At 43.3% G+C, this 23,090-nt stretch overlaps 1 protein-coding gene across 1 annotated transcript in view; it reads left to right on the plus strand.

Annotated features, from left to right (window-relative positions):
* Nucleotides 1-712: 712 nt before the first annotated feature.
* DIAPH2 (diaphanous related formin 2) overlaps nucleotides 713-23,090 on the plus strand; it is a 908,304-nt gene continuing 885,926 nt past the window's right edge. Inside the window, exon 1 of the mRNA XM_065411177.1 lies at nucleotides 713-1,015. Coding sequence (XP_065267249.1) covers nucleotides 713-1,015 — 303 coding nt within the window. The remainder of the gene's footprint in view (nucleotides 1,016-23,090) is intronic.

The following is a 23,090-nucleotide window of genomic DNA, read 5'->3' on the forward strand; positions in this document are numbered from 1 at the left end:
TTTATTCAGAATTTGTTTATATTTATATTGGGGAGCAAACGTCAATTGCTTGTTTCTGTTTAGAACTTTGTTGTTTCACTGAAATTAAAGTAACATGGGGATTGAGAACACATGCTAGGTGAGAGGAACTGCTCCTTGACCAGGAAGTCTCCGAAGTTATCTAGGGAGGGTATTTAGCTCCTCGGTTAAGGCTGGACTCTGGAGCTGAGAGAATTAGATTAATTTTCCCATGTATTTGGGGAGGGGGGCGGTGTACCCGATGCTGCCTGGTGTGAGACTGTAGCTGTGGTTTGGTTACACTGTGGGAAGCTGTAAAGCACTTTCCCACCTTGGGAAGAATGCACTGGCAGAGCTGTAGTTTGCAGCGAAGCAGAGCTATCGCTCGGACTAAGCGGGGCTGGTATTTCGCTGTCTCTGGGTGTCCCTGGAGCAGCCACCAGCCGCAAAAACGCTAGCTCCCTACGCGCCCTCAGTCAGCAGATGTGACCCGCGGGCTCCGGATCAGCTAGATCCCCTCCCCCGCTGCTGTCGCATCTGTTGCTCGCCGCCCCTCCTCCCCCTCCCCCTCCCGTTCTGCTACGGGACTTCAGGAAAAGGGAGCCTCGGAGAAGCTCGAGGTAAGGGCGGCAGCTTCGCCATGGCTTCACTTTCGTAAGGGGCATGCGCACGGAACTGGCCGCATGCTCACTAGGCCAGTGTTCAGGGTGGGCGCATGCGCAGAAGGGTGCCGTGGGCTCTCTCCTACCGGCCGGAGCGGGTGGGGGGAGGAGGCGGCGGCAGCAGCAGCAGGGAGCCAGCTTGCGGGGGAGCCGCCTGTCTGCCCTGCGGTGTGTGCAGCGCCTATGGGGCCCTGAGGAAGCCGCTTGCAGCACAGGAGGCCGTCGCTCAGGGCAGGACGATGGAGAACCAGGCGGCCCCGGGCGCCGAGGGCGAGGACACCCCGGGCTCCGGCAGGGCGAACCTCAAGCGCAGCGGGCGCGCCGCGGAGGAGGAGAACAGGAACAAGCCCAAGCTGGTGAGGGAGCTGCGGGGCTGAGGGCACCGCGGGGGCGGGCACGTGCCGGGCACGGTGGGAGGAGGTTGGAGGGCGTGTGGTGGGGGCGGGAGGCTGGCATGGGGCTGGAGTCACGCGGTGCGGCTCTAGGTGTCTTCCCGTCCTGGTGCTATCCCTGCTGCTGCCGCCGCCCCGGCGGTTGGTAATAGGGTTTGAGAGCCGGGCGGGTCCTGCGGAGCGGTTTGCGTGCCCCTCAAGCCTTGGGTATTGTGCAGGGAAAAACCCTGCCGGTCTCTGAGACAGCTGTTGCACGCTAACCCTAGCACCCGGTTGCAACCCGAGAGGAGGCGCGGGGCGCGCGGAGGGCCCTGAGCTTGGGCTGAGCGCGTGATGCTGACTTTAAAACATCGCTCCTTCAGGAACGGTTCCCCCCGCGAGACAGGACCCGTGACTCATAGCAACAAGTACGGGTTCTGCCTCGAATCCGCCTGTAAACCACGTTTGGGCTGCTTCTTTCCAGGGGGCTCTGAATTCAGCCGTGGTGTGGCAGCTTAAGGGACTTCACGTGCTCACACCAGGGCTGAACTAAGTAATCACTGGGGTAACCTTGACCGTGCTACACCTGTTCTGGGATCAAGACCACACTATTGATTCTTTGATAATCAACACACCAAGAAGTAGATATATGCAGCCAATGCACTTCATAAAGTGCCTTCTAAATGTGAAAATAATTAGTAATTTTAAAGTCACCATTGGGGTTTAGTGGCTAACTTGAAGACTCAGAATGTATTAATCTAACTTTTCAGCAACTACGCATTTTTTAAGTCTTGTTCATCTTGCACAGTGGAACTTAACTGGTTTCTTAAAGTAACTGCATTTACTTATTTCAGGCATTACCTCTATGCTTTTGTGGTTGGGTTCCCCATGAAGAGATGGAATAGGCACTTATAAAAAGCTAAATTTTACCAGATCCCTATACTGGCAACTAGGAGACTGCTAGATGAATTTACCAATTTGTCTTCTCACTTGTTAGTGATAAGGGGGCTATACTGCTCAATTCTCATTATGTTTATGCTAAAAAAAATTTGTAAGGCAATACATGTTGAAATTCGATGCCAACAGGTGTTATGGGAGTCCAGAAGTAGGAAATAGTGGCTAGCTTCACTATAAGGGAGAAATTTAAATGAGTTTTAGGAACATTACTTAATGATGGAGACAGGTAGTTCAGTATTGCTTGTTCCCTGTAGTTTGTCTGATCGGCAAAACTATTCCCAGACTCAGATTTGTGTGGAGAAAATCCCAGGTATTTGCCAGTGGTAGGTAGATTTACTTCCATGAAACAAGACATATTCTTTCAAAGGCACCTTTCTCTCATTCTCTTTCACTCCTTTGTCAGTGAGAACCATATGTTTGTTTTAGACCCTTTGCACTCAGTGGAACTGCTCAATGCCTAAAATTACTCCGGTATTTAGGTTTGCAGGATCAGGTACTAAACCTCGTTCTTATAAAACTAGCAATATTAAAAAAAAAAATGCATATTAGCTTTCAACCTTTGTAGCTTTGTTTGGGAATTAGCATCCTGTTGTTGCAGGGGTGGTGGTGGGGGTACAGAATGCTTGATATACACCAAGTGGGGGGGGGGGGTGTAGGGTAAAAAGGCAACTTGCCACAGGTGGCTGCTGTGGTGGCTCAGACCTTCCAAGGGGAAATTAAGCTGTGCTCAGCTGGAGAGTTGCTCCATAATTTAGAAGTGAGCTTGTTAAATTTTGTTGGTTTAAACTGTAGCTGAGAGGAGCTGCTTGCCTCAGTGGATTCAATCCCCTGAGCTTCAAATGAGTTTTCTCATGCACCTTAATCTTAACTTCCTTGTCTTTGTACAGGTAATAAGGGTAATGGAATATTTAAAGGAGGGGAGGGGACGGGAGGGGGATTCCACTGTACTTCTACCTATGACTTTTGAGTTGTCTGAAATTAAATTATTGTGTGTGTACATGATAGTTTGGTATAGTTGGGTTACTCAGGATCTGCCAAATTGAGTAAGTTATGCAAGTCATCCCAAACTAATGCCAATAAAGACTCATTGTGCCTCAGCATCTTACAGTGTATTTTGTATATGGCAATACTTTGTAGAAAAACTGTTTACCTCCACAATGCCATTCTATAAAACTTGAAATTTGACTTAAATCTGTAAGTCTAGGCTTCCATATTACAGGACCTTGAGCTCAACAGCACTTTGTTAAGAGGGAGAGAAAGTATGCACTGAGGGCAGCAGGGGGAAACTCTAAACATGATCTGATTAACCATTCATATAACAACTGGATTAAGGAGTAACATCCCTGTCCTTCGTAGGCATGACAAATGCTGGGGTCTGCACTTGGCAACTGTACAAAAATCCTCTTCCAAACTTTCATCAGAATTTATCATATGTATCAGATCAGTGCCACCATCTCCAGGGTTGGTGGTGAGTTCTACCTTTAGGGAAGAATTAGCTTTATGGGAACTGCTTTAAAAATGTGCTTGGGTGTGGATGTAAGACATGGTCCCAGATGAGGTGGATTACTCAGCAACAAATCTGAGGTAATTTAATCTGCATGACTGGCATATCAAATTGCTATGAAATTCACCCTTGGAATTTCACTGTTGTGCATGTACTAGGTAAATTGGTTTGTGGCTCTGTTTTATTTGTGACTATGATTTAGAGCAGTGGTCCCCAAACTTTTTTGGTTGTGCCTCCCCTTACATCATCTGTGCCCTCCAGGGGCTGGGAGCCAGTGCTACAAGTGGGGCCATGGTCAGGAGCTGAGCCATGCTGAGAGCAGAGCTGCAGCTGGGAAAGTGGCCGGGATCGAGTGGCCATGGTCTGAGTAGAACTGGGGGCAGAGCGGCGCTCTCTTCCCACCCTCTGTGGAGGCTGACCCGTGCCCCACAATTGGCGACCAAGTTCCATCCCTGACAGATTTTTGCCCCAGGTCTTTAAATGGCCCCCTCAAGGAGTGAACTCATAACCCTGAGTTTAGCAGGCCAATACTCAAACCCCTGAGCTATCCCTCAGGTCTGACTCTTACCTAAGCTTGTGAGTTACAACAAAAAAAACAAAACAACATCAAAAAACCCTGTGTGTGAAAGTATTTTGTCTATAGTCTCCCTGGTTCTATATAGTCAGTTTCTTCATAATTTGAAACAGAGAGAAACTTAGAAAGGAAATGTGACTATGAAATACAAATTGGCACCTTAATTGAAGAAAGGTATATTACTGGCTTCACTGTCTAAAACTTAAAGTTAAAAAGGAACATAATTTCACATGTTATATTGTGAAAATTAAGAATAGAAGCACCCAAGTATGTATACATTGGCACTAAAAAGGCTTCTCACTTTCTGACCTGTCTACATTTAAAATAGTATAGCTTATTGTTTAAAAATAAGTAGTGTTAAACAGATTTGTTGTTCCTAATGTTGACTTCATAGTTGAGTGCACTGGTGCACCTGAGGCCTCTTAGGTGTCTACACAGCAACTAGACATACATGTCTGGCCCATGCCAGCCAGCTTGAGCTCAAAGGGCTTGGGCTGTGGGGCTGTTTCATTGCTGCATAGACTTCCGGGCTTAGGGTGCAGCCTGAGCTCTGGGACCCTGTGAGATGGGAGGGTCCCAGGGTTTGGGCCCGGAAGTCAACACAGCAATGAAACAGTTCCACTAGCCAGAGTTGACTGGCACAGGCCAAATATAAGGAGTTAGATATTTTGCTGAAGTGAAGGACAGAAGACTTGGAACTTAAGGCTCACCTATAGTTGAGGAGAGCAACTTGATTTGTGGCTTATCTTTTGAGGGCTTGTTTAACTAGAATTTTAAAAATATCAAACTGCTAATAACTTCTTGCATAAAGCCTAACTAATCTGAGGCACTTGGTATCAGGAAGTGCTATTGATGCTAAGAATTCCATAGGATGCTGATTATTCCCTAATTTTTATGGATAAAAATCTACCGTTGGACAAACAAAGCTAAAGCATTTATCCTTCATGCTTAGAGATGGAAGCAAATGGCTTGAAGTTAGGAAGATAATTTACATAGGAGTATGTTACAACACTATTGTCTCTGTGGGTTGTTATTAACATTTTTTAATGCATCTAATACTAGCCGGTAACAGAGAAGGTACTGTACTACATAATCCAAAAGTCCGTATTGGAGTAGTTTCACTCATCATTCTCTCTCATCTCCTTAGTCATGTTTTAGTTTCCCTTCCTGTTCACTCCACATTGTTCCTGTGATGAGAGAGTGCTCTCTCTGCATGCTCTCCTAGGTTTTGCTTAACTAGTGGTAGTTCTGTTGCTTGCAAGTATAAGAAGTCATCAAAGCAGAAATGGATCAGTGTTGGACAGAGGAAGAGGAGCAGAGATGTTAGCGAGTTGCTCTTGAACATTTTGCAAGAGAAAGTAGTGGGTTGCAATTGGGCTCTTTTTCAGGACAATTTAAGTAGGTTGGGCAGTATAAAACAAAATAAATTGTCTCTGATACTGTTTCACAAGGCTTGTAGCCATACCCTTTCAAACTTGGATCTCTTCTGATGACAAAAACTGAGCAGGGTTGGATATACATGAAAGAAAACCCTGCCTCTTAAGGTAATTCCCCCTTGTCCCTAAGGTGTTACATCTAGCAGTGTAATTAAAACAGTTGTTTGGAATGCTTTGAAGCCTATTTATGGCTGAAATAAGTAGTTGAGAGGTGTGTATTTTCAAACAGTTTCCTAAAGTTTGACATGCAGTTATATTTGTTTCTAGTTTTGGTATGTGAAAAGCCATTGAGAAATTGGTCAGCCTTTGCAATCTTAGGGGGATCTGATTGTGCAGTGGCAATGATAAAAATGGTGAGAATAGTTGAAACACCAGTGTTTACCACTAGTAAGGAGTATAGCTAATTGTTAAAACTCAATATTTTGAAGCATGTTGCTATACTTTGACCCAAGCGTCATTTGTCTGGGTATACCGCAAGAAGGACAGGAGACTTGTTATTGGTTTTAATTAGGCCGCAACTTTATTATATAGATGTCTTGGACTACCTGGCAGATAAAGTGTACAGTGCAGGCAAATCCATGCTTATTCAAATCAATTTTCCGGGGCTTCCACCAACCCCCCTTGTTTCCATCCAGGTCCCCCAGCCGACCCATGGCTTGGACCTTACCATCCACCAGCTTTGTAAGAGGGTTAAGGAGGGCTATGAGAATGGGGGGGAGGGGGTTGGCTCCCTGCCGTACCAATCATAGGAGTCCCCAACCCCCTCCCCCGTTCTATTCCTTTATCCAGTACCTCCTTTTAAGTCCTTTACCAGGCCATTTATCTGGTCACTGGCTGCCCTCCTTATGGAGTACCTGCACTGAACATCCACCCAATATTACAAAATAAGTTGCGACATATGGCCTACCACCTTTTCTATTCACCAGAAAAGGTCCATCCTCACACCCGCTGTGGGGAAGGCGAAAAAACCATACTCCACCAAAGCCAATTCTCGTGGTGTGGGAAAAATTCATTCACAGCCCTCCTTTAAAAAGGGTGACTAACGTAATGCTCACAGCAGGTCCTAACCCAGCATGCCATTCACCTCCACTAGGGGAGGGAGGGTGGATGCTGGCTTCCTTGCTGCCTGGACAGAGAGACTTGCCCCACCTAGGGCACATTCCTGGGGTGGGGGATGTGTGAGTCGTTGCTGCAAAGCTGACCTTTTATAGCAGTTTCTGACCTTTCTCTCCATCCCCTCCCCCCAACCACAAAGCAGAGCTGGCCTTCTTCGGTTAAGCCCAGACAGATTCTGCCCCCCTTTAGTTGTGGTGCAGTCAGTATCTAGAACCAAAACTACAGTCAAACCTGGCTATCCATCTCCATGGCTTTAACATGCCTATTCACGATGTATAGATGTGTAAGACTGTCTAGCACTGAGACATATCATCAATTAAAATAGACAAAGCTGCACTTGCTCTGTGACTCTTAAAAGTGAATGCTAGTTTTTAGTAAGTTAGTGACCAGTCTGCTTTTCTCATGTGCAACTGACAAGTTTTCACTTGATTATTCATCATTATTCTTCAGATTTCCAACCACAAGCTGCTTGACAGTTATGAGATGAGTAAAATGAATGAGTGCTTTCTTGCAGTCTTGCATGTATTCTATGCAAGTTCTGTTTAAGTTAAGAGTTTATCTAGGCCTTTTCCTCTTGATGACTTTTCTTCAGATAGCAGATACTCATCCTTTGGAGCATGTTTTAGGGAAATCTGGAGAATTTGATTATCTTCAGAATCTTATTTTCATGTGAAAGTTGGCGATCAAGAAATTTTTTAGTGGTTGTGTAACAATTGCTAACATTGCAGATAGACTTGTAATCAAACTTTGGATCAACTTAAACTTGTGTACTGCATTGGAATCAAATCTTCTGTTGCTGCTCATCTGTATGAAATAAAATAGCAGAGTGTGCAAATTTCTTAAGATGCTTTCTTCATTTGCAGTCTTCTAATAAGTAAATAAACCTTCATCTTATTTTGCTGCTTAGAAACTTTGTGAAGCTTTAGTGCAGTGGTTAGTTACTAACCTTTTATGTAACTGTCATCTCAGGAGGTTGCAGACACTTTCAGAAAGTTAACCTCCATCCTCTACAAAATCAGGCCCCTCCAAGAGAGAAATCTTGAGTCGACAACCCACAATTGCTAGTCAAATTGGATAATCTTGGCGAAGATTAATAGGACACAATGCTGTGTAAATTTACTTGGGCTAAATTACATATAAAATATAAATATTTTACGTACATAAATATAAATATTTTACTTTCACTGGGTTTTTTAATTTAAACTTTAAAAGCAATGATAACTTGCAGTGCCAGGGAAGGCTTTGAGACGCACAGACAGTTGCAGTGCATGCAGATTATGTATGGACTTAATTATTCTTTCTGTCCTCTTTATCAATTTGTGCATAAGTAATATTTTTTTGGGTGTGGAAAAGTCTGAAGTTGCATTGGATTAGTATTGCCCTCTCACAGCGGTAGCGTGAAGGTATTGGGGAACTGTGAAACTATAGGCAACTATAATATTGTCACTACATCCAAGTGAATCCACTTAAATCAGATGGTGGCTGTGAATAGGGGCCTGGGGGTGCGGGGGAAGGGGAAGGGAGTTGCTCTTATACTTCAAGTTGTATAAGGGAAGCCAAGTGAAAAAAGTATAACACAATAGTTCATAGAATTCTGTTTTTTGGTAACTGTAAAAAGTGTGTTTTGTTGAATGAGTTGTCCAGCTTGTGTGTTTACTTTAGGACACGCAGCAAGACAACTGGGAATAGTTATAAAAAAAGAAACAATACTTTCACAAACCACATTAGTTTCATACATGTTGATTGCAGTTGAGAAATAGGAAGATTTTTAAAAGTAGGGCTGTCAAGCGATTAAAAAAAATTAATTGTGATTAATCGCACTGTTAAACAATAATAGAATACCATTTAGTTAAATATTTTTGGATGTTTTCCACATTTTCAAATATATTGATTTCAATTACAACACAGAATACAAAGTGTACAGTGCTCACTTTATATTTATTTTTATTACAAATATTTGCACTGTAGAAAACAAAAGAAATAGTATTTTTCAATTAACCTAATACAAGTACTGTAGTACTATCTCTTTATACTAAAATGTAGAATTATGTACAAAAATAACTGCACTCAAAAACAAAACAATGCAAAACTTTAGAGCCTACAAGTCCACTCAGTCCTACTTCTCATTCAGCCAATCACTAAGGCCTTGTCTACACTGCCACTTTACAGTGCTGAAACTTTCTCGCTCAGGAATTCAGTCACAAATTTAATTAATGCATTACTGTTTTAATTAGTGTCATCAGCATGGAAGCATGTCCTCTGGAATGGTGGCCAAAGCATGAAGGGACCTACGAATGTTTAGCATATATGGCACGTAGATACCTTGCGATGCCGGTTACAAAAGTCGTATGTGAATACCCGTTCCCACTTTCTGGTGACATTGTAAATAAGAAGTGGGCAGCATTATCTCCTGTAAATGTAAACAGATTTGTTTGTCTTAGTGATTGGCTGCATGAGAAGTAGGACTGAGTGTACTTGTAGGCGCTCAAATTTTGCATTGTTTTGTTTGAGTGCAGTTATGCCACCCCGGAGCCGCTTTAGGTAAGTGGCGCCGGGCCAGAGCCCAAACCCCTCCTCCACCCTGCCTCCCAACCCCCTGCCCTGAGCTCCCTGCTGCACCCTGCACCCCTCCAGCACCCCAACCCCTTTTCCTGAGCCCCCTCATACATTCTGCACCCCTCCTCTGCCCCAATTCCTTGCCCTGAGTCCCTTCCTGCATGCCACACCCCTTCCCTCACCCCGTATTCCCTCCTACACCCCAACCCCCTGCCTCGGCCCTGCATACAATTTCCCCACCAAGATGTGGCCCTGGGCCCAAAAAGTTTGCCCACCTCTGTACAGCAACAAACTATTTCACTTATCAATATTCAGCAATGCAAATGCTCAAAATACATGAACATTCAAAATACATAAAATCACTGTTCCTTCTATACTTGTTATCCAGGTTAAGTATATAAATGAATATACAAAAAATTAATAGTGCCAGATGTAACATCTACAGAACGTACAATAGTATAGTATTTTTTTTGGATTTACACTGAAGATAAAAACAGACCAGCTGCCATCAGTGCATGCTTTCATGGTTACATTTTGGAAGAACATTTTATCTTTTTCAAAGTAAGATGGGGAAATCTGGTAATCGATTGATTGCATCAGTGACACTTGTCAGTTGCTGCAGACATGGGTTGATTAGAAAACATTAATCTAAAAACTCTGCCGTCCAAGTCTCTTTGGTTGAATGTCAGTAAATTAGAAGTGCATCCTAATAGACTGAAAACCAATTTGAGATGCCTACTTAGTTTACCTTAAGTGAATTTAGTGCTTATGAAAGGTGCCAGATGGGCAACACTGGAGAGAGGGGAAGCCATCTGTCCATATAACTGGTTTGGCACTGGCATTGGAGAACTGCTTCTGAACATTGTTGAGCTAGTTTTCTCTAACTATGATGATGAAAACTGGGGTGAAAGATTAATTTACCACCTTTTGCTGTCCAGGAAATGGATTGAGAACTCGATCCAAAAGCTATTTAGTGACCATTTTATAACAATTCCCAGTACTTAATTACAGGTGAAAAGCAATGTAGCCCATACATAACTGAACAATCTAGTTGCCAAATGTCATGTGTCTTAATTATGGGGCTAGCTGCACCTGTGTGCGTGTACCTGTCTCTGAGAAGTTGCGCCCTTGCCCATTCTTGTCTTACGGTGGAATTTCGTTGTTGTTCTGCTTACATTATGACTTAAGCAAATGATTCTATGTTTACAGTGGCATGTGACCATGCAGGTCTGACAATGTTTTTTGTGCTTGCCTCACCTCCCTTCTGCCAGTGATATTCACCAACATTCTTAAGTATTTTTATTTAGCAGGTAAACACAATTTGAGAGAGCACCTGAAAACCATCTACACATACATTTAATCTCATCTAACTTCATGGTTGTGCATTTGACCAATCCCAGAATAATTGTTCAAAAACATTTTAAAGCCCTTATTTATTAGAATGATAACAGAGTAAGATGTTATGATCTTAAGTAGGCCTAGCCTTTAGTATTTAGGTCCAATTTAAAAAGAAATTACTTAACTGAGATAAATTAATTCAAATGTGAAGCACTGACTCCTCAAAAAAACAAAAAAAAAACCACAATTTTTTTTTGTTAACCATGTTAATCTAGCATTGAAGTGTGAAGGTTATTGAAGACTGAACAGCTACAAAAGAAAGAGAAATTAAAAAAATAAAACGCACGAACGGTGTCATTTTAAAATGGATTTATGCTAGGTAGGCAGCAGGCCAACTCTTCAAGCAGCTTAATGGCTGTGCATCTTTTTTCTGGGGTAGGAGGTTTAATGAATGTGAACCACCTTCTTCCCTCCTCCTTCCCCTCCCCCCACATCCATTCGGAGTTAATTTCTGTATGTTTGTCTAGTCAGTTTAGATTTGTAAGCTCTTTGGGGAAGAATCCATATCTCAACTTGGTTTACAAATCACATTAAACACCATGTATATTGATGGCCTAGTACACAAATGAAGAAATATAAACATACATAAAATGTTTGGCTGGAGTCTTTTTGAATGATCAAGATGACATTAACTTTCATTAAAATGCATGATCAAGACATTTAAGCAGGCTTCTAACGGATGGTACTATGATGCAATCAAAAAGGTATTCTGCTGCCTACATCCTGAGATTCTTGCTGGAATATTTGAAAATATTTGTCCAGTCAGTTGACTGGCCTGCCAAGCCAATCTTACTTACGTTGCCTGATTTTAGGAGGTTAATATTATTAACTTGGGTAATATGGGTTATAGGCTTGCCAATTAATTTGATTAGAAGATAATAAGCTTTTTGTTTCAGAATTAGGCTACACAGTGCTTTTGCATATTCACTCTACGTTCCTCGTGTCAGCAGTGCGTGTCCTCACCAGTAACTGTCAGTGTGGGGCATTGAGGGTCAGCTTCTGAAAGGCAGTAACTGTCGATGTAAGTAATGCAATATCTACACTGACCTAACTACATCGACTTAAGCATTATGCCTCTCGTTGAGGTGGAGTTAAGTCAGTGTAATGGGCAAGTTACATCAGTAGGAGCCCTATTTTATTGGTTCTCAAACTGCAGCCTGCAGGCACTTGCAGCCCACACAGCTGCAGCCCATGCGACATCCTCAGGGCCATACATGTAGTATATACAGTAACTCCTCACTTAACATTATAGTTATGCTCCTGAAAAAGTGACTTTAAGCGAAACGATGTTAAACGAATCCAATTTCCCCATAAGAATTAATGTAAATGGGGGGGTTAGGTTCCAGGGAGATTTTTTTCACCAGACAAAAGACTATATATAATACACACACACACACACGCACACACTATAAGTTTTAAACAATTTAATACTGTACACAGCAATGATGATTGTGAAGCTTGGTTGAGGTGGTGAAGTCAGAGGGTGGGATATTTCCCAGGGAATGCCTTACTGCTAAATGATGAACTAGAACAGCTGAGCCCTCAAGGGTTAACACATTGTTGTTAATGTAGCCTCACATTCTACAAGGCAGCACAAGTGGAGGGAGGGGAGACAGCATCGCAGACCGACACACACCCTATGTGAGTGAGAGAGAGAGAGAGATATGCACATTGCCCCTTTAAGTATGCTGACCCCACTCTAAGTACCTTGCCTTTTTTTAAGTAGATCAGCAAGTTGAGACAGCAGTTGCTGCCAGCAATCTCCCTCCGTCCTGAGCCCTGTCATGTTCCCCCATGCCACTCTATGGAGATGGGTAAGCGGGGGGCAGAAGCAGGTGGGAGGGGGGGGACACCCTGACATTAGCTCCCCTCCCCCCTCCCACACACACAGCAAGCAGGAGGCTCCCGGGAGCAGCTACAAGGCAGAGGGCAGGAGCAGCACATGGCAGTGGGGGGAGGGACAGCTGAACTGCTAGCAACTGATAGCCTGCTGGGTGGCTGCCGCACAGGGAACTTAGGGGAGTGGGGAGCTGCTGGGGGGGCTGCTGGTCCACCCTGATTCCAAGCCCTCCCCAGCTAGCTCTAACTGGCTGCTCTTTCTGCAAGCAGTGGACAAAGCAGGTGGCTGCCAAACAACATTATAAGGGAGCCACCTCATTGCCTTCTGGGAATGGCTGCTCTGCTTGGTGGAGAGGAACCTGGTTATAATGATTGAACCATGTGAATGAAATGTTGTGTCTGAACAAGATGAAAGGGGGAATTTGCATAAATGAACTGAGCAATCTTTTAATCTGTGGAGTCTAGCTGGAATTTGTTGGTCCTGATTACAAACTCATTGATGACTTTACTGGATGATGAAGTAAGTCTTTTGGTGCATGTTTTAGTTACAGCACTGATGGTGGTACCAGCAGATGACTCTGAAGTTTTAGACATTGCAGATGATGGACATTCATAACCTTTTAGGTCTAAGCTGGATTCTGAGACAAAATAGTAATATTCACTCAGAATATTACTTAGTGCACTGCCTTAAAAAAATTGTAAATGAAAGAATACTCCTACTGCAGCTCTTTGTACCAGTGTTTAAATGATATAATCTAATCCCAGTTTTGTAGGGAAAATAATAAATCTTAAGGATTATGTAAATCTATTTAAACTTTTATTTATAGCAACATACCAAACAACTTGAAAAGAAAGTTAAAATTCCTAAATGCCTAATTTAACGTTACTTTTAAACAGGAAATCTTCACCTAGGATGTTTGATTATCATAGAATCATAGGAACCTTGAGAAGTCATCTAGCCCAGTCCCCTGCACTGATGGCATGACTAAGTATTATCTAGACCAGGGGTTTCAAACACGCGGCCCGCAGACTTATTTGCTGCAGCCCGCCAAGCTCCCCACGTCCCCCCTGCCTCCCCGGGTGGGAAGAGGCGCGGCCTCATGGAAGGGATGGAGTGGGGGCGGGGCCGGGTCGTTTCACGGGGGGGGGGTTGTATTTTTATATGAAAAGGTGTCAGTGATGCAGCCCTCGAGCCAATGTACTAGTCCTCATGTGGCCCTCGTGGTGATTTGAGTTTGCGATCCCTGATCTAGACCATCCTTGACAGGTGTTTGTCTAACCTGCTCTTAAAAATATCCAATGATGGAGATTCCACAACCTCCCTAGGCAATTTATTCTAGCACTTAACCACCCTGACAGAAAGTTTTTCCTAATGTCCAGCTTAAAACTCCCTTGCTGCAATTTGAGCCCATTGCTTCTTGTCCTATCCTCAGAGGTTAAGAAGAAGAATTTTTCTCCCTCCTCCTTGTAACAACTTTTATGTACTTTAAGACTGTTATGTCCCCTTTGTCTTCTCTTTGCCAGACTAAACAATCCCAATTGTTTCAATCTTCCCTCATAGGTCATGTTTTCTAGACCTTTAATCATTTTTGTTGCTCTTCTCTGAACTTTCTTCAATTTGTCTACATCTTTCTTGCAATGTGGCACCAAGAACTGGACACAATACTCCAGTTGAGACCTAAACAGCGCAGAATAGAGGGAAAGAGTTACTTCTCGTGTCTTGCTTACAACATTCCTGCTAATACATCCCAGAATGATGTTTGCTTTTTTGCAACAGTGTTACACTGTTGACTCATATTTAGCTTGTGGTCCACTATGACCCCAAGATCCCTTTCCGAAGTACTCCTTCTTAGGCAGTCATTTCCCATTTTGTATGTGTGCAACTGATTGTTCCTTCTTAAGTGAGTACTTCGCATTTGTCCTTACTGAATTTCATCCTATTGACTCAGCAGGCAGAGAAGGCTCAACTGGCGAAGTTTCTTTTAATCTGTTCGACAGGCAGTGAATGTTGTCCACTGTTGACATCAGAGGAAAGTTCCAGCAATACTAAGGTCTTTCTACACTATACAAAACAGTGGAGGTCTACACACTGAAATGCTCCTCTGCCAAAGTAACTCCCCTGGTATGCCAATATAATAAAAGCACCTCAATGAGAGGCATAGGGCTTATGTCAGTGTAGTTAGGACAATACAGTGTCTATGTAGACGCTGCGTTCCTTACATTGGCTGTTGGTTGTCATTCTTGTCAATTTCATGGCTTTTCTGGAGCTGTGAAATTGACAAGAAAGCCACCTCCCAGGCTGGCTGGTCTCCACTCCAAGCGGGCTACCACCCAAGGCTCCTGGCTTGGGCTGCTGCCTGGGCTCTCTGCTCCCTTTTGGAAGCCTTGCTTTCCTCCAGGGTCCCAGCTCACTGCCGGGAGCATGGCAGCCAACTGGATGCCCAGCATGGATCTTCCAGCTGAGAGCATGGGGGCAAGATGTCCCGGGCGGCTTCCCCTTGTTCCCGGCTGGGAGCATGGAGGCAAGAAGTCCCAGGGGGCAGCCGCGCTCCCAGTGGGCAGCTGTGGGGAGCTGAGAACCCTTATCTCAGTCCCACACGTTGCCCCTCTTCAGCTAATGGAAGAGCTCCTGGTGAGGCCACGCACCACTGACAGAAGGAGGGTAGTGTGGACATCAGCCACTGCAGTAATTAATGTGGTGGCTGTAAGTTGACCTAATGTAGGTCGACTTATCTTTCAGGTGTAGACATAGCCTAAATCAGGTACCCAGAACCAGGGAGTTACTGTACACGCTCTAAACTTGTCTGGCATGTGCTTTCTGTTTGGGCTAAAAGGCTGTCAAGGCTGATTCCCCACTCTGGCACTTTGAGTGCAGAAGGTGGGGGCCCGCAAGGATTCTAAAAATTAATACTGGCCCTCTAGGCTTGTATTAAACTCCCAAGGTTACAGCTTTTCTCTGACCTTGGATGGGTAGATGCTGCCACCACCCAGGAGCAAAAACACCTTTGAGAACCTAGGAAGGCACACTTCAGAATTTCTTCCGGTGGTGTACCCTCCACCCCTTTCACCCCCACTCCTCCCGGGAAGAGCTGAGAAATAAACCGAAGGAAATCAGCTGTTGCCACCAGCTAATTAAATAACATGTGCACAAACCTCTTAGGACACAAAATCCAATCCTGTTCTTAAAAAAGGTAAATTTTATGACAAACAAAAAGAAAGAAAATACATTTGAAACTCAGGCTATTGCTAGATTTAAAAAACCCACTTACAGAATTTCAGTATCAAGAATAAGAATGAGGTCTAATTTAAAGATTACAAGCAAAACAAAAGCATTTGGGGTTAGCACAGAGGAGTGCACAAGCCATAAAGAAATAAACAGATAAACGTAATCACGTCTTCCTAGACATTCCCTGATCTACTTACCTATCTGGGGTTTTAAATGAGTAGTTTCTAGGTATCATTTGATGATTTTTCATACCTGGCCCAAGCTTTTACAGCATAGCTGCTCTGTCCCTTCTTTCCAGGAGAACATCACAGACTGACAAAGGGGAAGTTTCCCCCCCCAATTTTAAAAAGTTCTAGCCTTTCCATTGGCACTTTTGGTCAGGTGCCCACTCCCTTCCTTTTACCTCTGCAGGGAGGCTTTTTACCCATTACAGGTAAAGCAAGTAGAGAACAGCTACTAACAGGGATTTTATAGCTAGCTGGCTAGCTGGGTCCATAAAAGGGAGCTTATCACCCCTTTCATTTATCACAAAGTCTGCCAAGCACTGTAGTAAAAAGTTAATACCCAGATGCAAACATTACATTTTGATGGATCAAAGACTCCATTGATGGACAGAGAAGTTGGTTGGGTGCCCTCATAGTGTGCTTCCATACTGTCACCCAGTCACCTATCCTCTCTGGTTTTCTGGTTTCACCCATGTGTTTGTTTACCAGTCCTTGGTGAGATGTTAATGGGAGGAGATACCTCTGTACATGCTTTGCTTTAGCGAGGCTATGAGTGGGGGATGAGGTCCAGACAAACCTTTCATCTTCTCCACCTCTCTCTAGTTCGAAGAATATTGTTCTTTCAGGGCACTGAGTGAAGCTGCCCAGCTATCTCTCCTTGAGGAGGGAAGACACCCTTTCTAGGTGGATAGGCTTTATTAAAAGAAGCAAAACAAGTGACTTGCAAAAGCATACATGATGTGAATTTTGAGCAAAGTCTGGTGACAAGTGAAGTGTCCTTAATGGGCCAACAACACATAGTGTCTGGCTTCAATATAAATTTTACCTGTTGGGTACTATGTAGGAATACAACACACATGTATGATGTCAGTACATAGCCAATATTAATAACTTCAGGAAACAAAATGACACATGCATATAAATAGGATAATCATGCTTAGCAAATCGTAACCATTGATGTCTTATATGACACTTTGAATATGACCTTTTATATCATGGATATTGCCATGGTTAAACAACTACAACAAATCTTGTACAATCAGACAGCGTCACAGTAGGCTCCCTTTCTCATAAAAGGAAAATTTCTGATTTCCAGAAAGTAAGTCCCTTCTGATGGTCTAACGAACAGCTAGACAAGCCTTTTCCTTGCTTTTTAGAGATTTACTTTGGCCCCATTGGATCTGCTTAACTCCTGCCAACTAGGGCATCTCTTAGGAGCTGCAGATCATGATCTAAAAAGTTGTCTAATTAGCGGTGTGGGTTTTTTGTTTTGTTTTTGTTTAAGATAAATTCACAATTGAGTTGGAAAGTGTTTGCATTCCCCCATACACTGGGAAATGGCGTACTCTGGGGAAGAAGGTTCTGTAGTGATGTGAAATAGCAGCTTTGTAAATGTTTGACTACCTGGCTCAAGTACTGCAATTAATAGATTATTTTGTCTACTTTTATCCCGTTTATCAAGGCTTCCCAAATAGGCAGAATGGAATTGACTAGAAGTACATCAGTATCACACATGTCCTTTATTCAGAAATATCACACATTTCAAACTTTAAGTTTAACCTTAGCTCTGAATTTCTGGGTTCATAATGCTTATTTTTGGGATAAAGAAAACTTTTTTGAAATGCTTTACCCTAAAGCATCTTTGAATTTGGACTCCAGCTAAGTATAGTCTTCTTGAGAAACTTCCTTTTTGTCAGTCAACATTTCACATATGGATGCTAAAACCCTTTTATCATGTTGATATCTCTAATGAATTGAGTATAAAAATATTGCTTCTCTGAGTGGTACCAGAATTCTGGGCCTGGTCTACAGTGTGTGTGTGTGTGTGGGGGATCGATCTAAGTTATGCATCTTCAGTTACATGAATAACGTAGCTGAAGTCAATATATTTAGATTGACTTACCGTGGTATCCTCACTATGGTGAGTCGACTGCTGCCACTCCCCCACGTCGACTCTGCCTGCGCCTCTTGCCAAGCTGGAGTACAGGAGTCGACGGGAGAGCAATTTATCGTGTCTAGACTAGACATGATAAATCGATCTCTGCTAGATCGATCGCTGCCTGCCGATCCGGCCGGTAGTGAAGACATACCCCTGGTGCCTTGCAAATTGCCTTCCTAGTGAAGGATAAATTAGTGACATGGAGTCTAGGTATGTTTGAAATGGTACTTGATGTAATTATGTACACAACAGTCCTGGATCAGGTGGTCACAATCAGAATGCAGGCAGTCACTTCATGGAAATCTCAGCCTAGTTCCTGGCACCAACGATGTACAAAGTCAGTTTTAGCAGAGCGCATACCTTATTGCTATTTGCAACAGCTTCATCTAAGTCAGGGGTTCCCAAAGGTGGGGCCGTGACCGTCCCAGGTGGTCTTCCCTGGGTGGAGTTTGAGGGGAGTGGCATGGGGGGTATTACCGCCCCCCCCCCCCAAACTGTATACACTGGCAGAGTGGCAGACGGCAATGGCTCCCGCTCAGGGCCGGAGGAGCCCAGCACTGGAGAGTGGCAGGGGGTGAGGCGGAGCTGGTGGATGGGAGAGGATGGGCTAGCCCTGAGGGGTAGTGGCTCCAAGGGTGGCTGGAGGGTTCACTGTTTTTCCTGTTCCAAGCTGCAGTCCATGGCTGTCGGAGGTGGGAGGGTGAGTGTGGGTGATCCCGGGGCTGGAGCCCTTGGCTAACTGGGTGGGGGGTGGGCAATGTTGCCTGGAGCTGTCAGCCTGGCAGGGAGGCTCAGGCAGCAGGGCTTGCCCCTGCTGAGCCAACGGGCCAGCCCCGAGGCTACCCCTTACTGTGGGCACGGTGCTCAGAGGGTGTATGACCAGGGGGAGCCTCTGGACTCAGAAGCGCCTCCCTATGCATCCCATCTTGGACACCCAGCCAGCAGCTGCTGCTCTCCGGCTGCTGTTGTCAAGAGGCAAGGAGTGGGCTGGGCCTGGGGTGTGAGGCCACGGAAGGGAGCTCGGAGTACTGGGGGAGGGAGGAGGCAGCGGGGGCTGGGAGGGGATGGCTGGGGAAGGCAGGGGCCCTCAGGGAAAAAAAATTTGGAACCCTTGATCTAAATGGAACTTTGGATAACTGAAATATCCAGAAAAGCACTTCAACACTACTTTACAAGTTGTAAATTATGTAATGCTGCCAACTGGTGATTGTGCCAAAGATAGATTTGGGAAGTAAGAGGAAGGAAGAATAGCTTCTTACTTCAGAGGAAGTGAATTACCTTTCAGAAAATAGCAGCTGTTTCCCACTGCTATCAATGGGACTGTGGCAATAGGCTGCCCACAGGAAAGCAGCCCTGTGTGCAGCAGGTGAGTGGAGATGTGACTGTCTTTGTCTATTAGACAAGGTGAAGGAGGGAATATTTTTTTATTGGACCCACTTCTGTTGTTAGAGACAAGCTTTCGAGCTATACAGAACTATTCTGTCTTTGCCTGTGGTAATCTGTGGCCCTATCTCCCTTGAGAATAGGGTAATAGCCATTTTCAAAGATGACAGTTGCTCATGAAATTATTTGAAAGCAGTATCATCTCTTGCTGAAGATGAAGTTAAAAACAATTGCACCAAAAAGTCCATTAATTATCACATTGAAATGTAACTTGAGCTCATATTGTCAATGTGCTGACAATATGGGAACTGAAGACTTTGTGTTGTTTCATGTAAGATATTTGGGACAAAGATTTGACAAACTGCTAAACTAGAGGACATACTTTTACAATCTAATTCACAAACTATTGGGTTTACTTCTAAAATTACAGAACTCATTTAAAACTCAAACTAAATGCCATAAATCTGTGGAGGATCTACAGAATTTTTAACAACTCATTCTATCCAAGTAAAACTCAGCTCACTCATAAGTATGGAGACATGTTCAGTGATTTGAGTGCAGAGTGCCTTGAGTGTTCAGTGCTGCATGGATGCAGAGGGCATGAGTTGCAGATTATCTGACAGTGATCCCAGTCTGGATCCTCAGCTAAGGCATAGTAAGGTCTGGTATACACCTAATACACCTGGCTACATCACTCAGAGCTGTGAAAAATGTCACAGCCTGCTTGGCATAGTTAGGGTCACCTAATCCCCACTGTAGTTGCAGTTAGGTTGATAAAAGAATTCTTCCATCTACCTAGTTGCTGCCTTTTTAAGAGGTGGTTTACTACCTACATTGACGGAAAAATCCCTTCCGTCAATGTAGCATAGATGCTTCTCTACAGTGGTACAGCTGCAATGCTGTAGCTGTGCTGCTGTAGTGCCTGCAGTGTAGACATATCGTAGGTCTTGTTATCTCATGACAAAGTATTCTTTAGAGAACTTGGATAGTACCAGGGATAGTTATTCTAGCTATGTGATTCACTTGCTTAAGAAATATATCTTTTCAGTATTACAGAAAATGTTCCATAGTTTGTTTTGTAGTGCTAGGGTGAAGACATTGATTTTAAAGACTGAGATAAAGCTGACCTCTCTCCAGGAAGGGTGTGGCAAGGTCTGTAAAACTAAAGAAAGAGATTCTTCAAGCCTGTGCTCTGCAGATACGAGGCAGTGTGATCAAGGTTTTAATGTCTTCTATTAGATCTTGATAGGCTGGAGGTGTTGAGTTCAAACCCACAGCCGTCAGTTCTGGTTTACTGATCATAAATGTTGTGCTTTGCTTCTTAGAAAGTAGGTGACCCATGTGTCCCATTTCATTCCCAGCTGGTAGCTTTCATGCACAAAACTTGTTCCTAAGGTTTTCTTATTGCCATTTGAACCAAGCTATGCACTGCCTAGTCCAATAAAAGATATTACCTCACCCACCTGGTCTCTATAAAATGGACGTTAGCCAAGTTCTCATCAAAGTATATGCCAAAATGCTTTTATTTACTATGTATTTTGCTGATGATGTTTCACTATTGTGAAACTAATGAGAGTTAGTTGTGGCACTTACAGCCCTGGAAAGCTCAGCCACAAAAGTCTGCCTGAAAATTTTTTGAAGTATATCCAACGTTCTTCTGGTGGGTGATTTTGAACACACTGCAGGCTCTAGCATCTTTATGGGCAGCCATCCGGTCAAGATTGTTGACGTTACCTATCTCAGCTCTGTCAATAAGATGGGTGGCAGCAAGAGAGAACTTGGAGCCTACATTGCAAAAGAATCAATAACAGGGCACATAGTTGAGAATATCTTTTGCAAACCAAACACCTTGATAGGTAGAGAGATGGAGTTGAGGATATATTATGCTTCAGTGGTCAGTATTCTGGCCTATGGGACTGAAATATGGCCCCTCATTGTGAAGATTGAAAAGAAGTTGGACATCATTTGGATGAAGCATCTGTGCATGCTGGAAAACATCAAATTGTAGAAATTCAAGTGGAATGAAGATATCAGTTTTCTAACTAAACAGGTCCCACTTTGTCAAATGGTTGTACAACACTTAAGATGGTATGGTCATCTGCTCCAAATGCATACCAACTTCGCAGGGAGAATCATCTTTGACTTGGTCCCAATGAAAACAGAAGGGGAAAGATTCTTCCCCGTGGAAGACCTCAGATGTGATCGGTACCCCACAAGCATCTTACTCTGTAATACACTAGATTTGGCTTAGGACAGAATTTCATGGATACACATGCACTCGGTGGCCTCTGTACTGTCCCACCAACACCATGAGAACTAACTAACTAGCTTCTGTGCTATTTTGAGGCTGGGAAGAAAGGCATCTGGTGTATTCTTGACCTTGCAACTTCCAAATTCAAAAGACTGGCCAGAAGGCTTCAGAAGGTGAAACGAGTGTTTCTTGGTCCCTCAAACAGATCTTAAAGCTGCTAGATAGCTTTGAAATGAATGCAGAGCTCGTGTCTAGAAAACATGTTCTTGCTTTTTCTGGAGCAAGAGTGATTCAACTAAGGCACTTGCCTGTTCAGTGGAGAGTGGATAGAACTTGGAGGGAAGCCTCTGTTGAATATGCAAATATGTGAAACAACTTAAGATGACATCATTCTTCGGGTTTCTGTCATTGTTCATGTTCAGAAGAGGGTACTGTTGCACAAGAGTTTTTCTTGAGTAGCCAACAGCAGTGTGAGGCCTGTTCTCGATTTCAAAGGTGCCCAGTCTCAACCAGCTTATCGGTGTACGTGAATTATCACTGTGAAAGCAAACTTGATTTCAAGTAAATGTGTAATATTTCCCTTTGTAGGGGAAGTCCAAACGGTAAAATCAGTACAAAGCTCCAATATTGCCTAGCTTGCAAAATGTTTCCAAAATCACAGAAGTCTAGGCTCATTGGTTCAGATTGTAGTTAATGGTTTGATATGATCACAGTATTTAGTTCTATGGATGCAAATGTCAATCTGTGTAGACTGAATTGGATTTGAAGGAAATGAATTAATTCTTTGTTGCTTCAGTTCTGTTAAAGCAGTTAACTCTCCTTGTTTTTCTTGTGAAAATGTCTGCCTTACCCATATGTGCAGTGTTAAGAATGGCAGTCAATTTCACTAAATTTCAGCAATTGTTAATTAGTGTTAATTTGCCTATTGAAACAGTGATAACAACTCCGTATCCTTTCAGCTGAAAACGAATTCCAGCTCAGTTGTTCACCTCAGTCCTATTAATGGAACTAAACCTTAGTGGAAGTCACACTTCAGGGATGCCTACTGCAATAATTTGCTTATTAAGCTGAATTATGTATTTTATATGGCAACATAGATTTTAGCATTAGATTTGTTTCCTGCCATCAAAAGTTTAGCAGTCCTAATTAAAGGCAAGGAAAGACATAATTTTTCTCATGTTAACGTTACTATAAACTCTGATTCTGTAGCAAAAGTCTCTACTTTTAAAGGTGAGTGAAGGACCTGGTCATGTTGGTGACTGGATTACATATTCATTTTTAATAAATTGATATGCAGTTGAACAGAGGTGTACAAGAGAAGTAGAAAAACAGAACAGGCTTTCAAACTGTAGTTACAACAAACAGATGTTCAACAGGGATGAATCAGTGCTGCATCACTTGCATTTAGTAACATTTGACTTTTAGGTTAGAGGTGCAGGTTTAATTTAGTGGTGTGAAATTAGATTATGGCATACATGAATGTAAACTGAAAAAAGAATGGCATATGACCATTGTGATGTGCTGAATATACTTGAGATTAAGTGGCTTCTAAGTGGTAGCAACAGTGAAGAACTTCTGTGCTATAGAAAATGGGAATCATCAGTTGAGGGCTGACTTTTCACATAAACATACTTGGGAGTGTGTGCTTCGGCATGGT

The sequence above is a fragment of the Emys orbicularis genome, chromosome 9 (genome assembly GCF_028017835.1).
Source record: "Emys orbicularis isolate rEmyOrb1 chromosome 9, rEmyOrb1.hap1, whole genome shotgun sequence".
NCBI classification, from domain to species: domain Eukaryota; kingdom Metazoa; phylum Chordata; order Testudines; family Emydidae; genus Emys; species Emys orbicularis.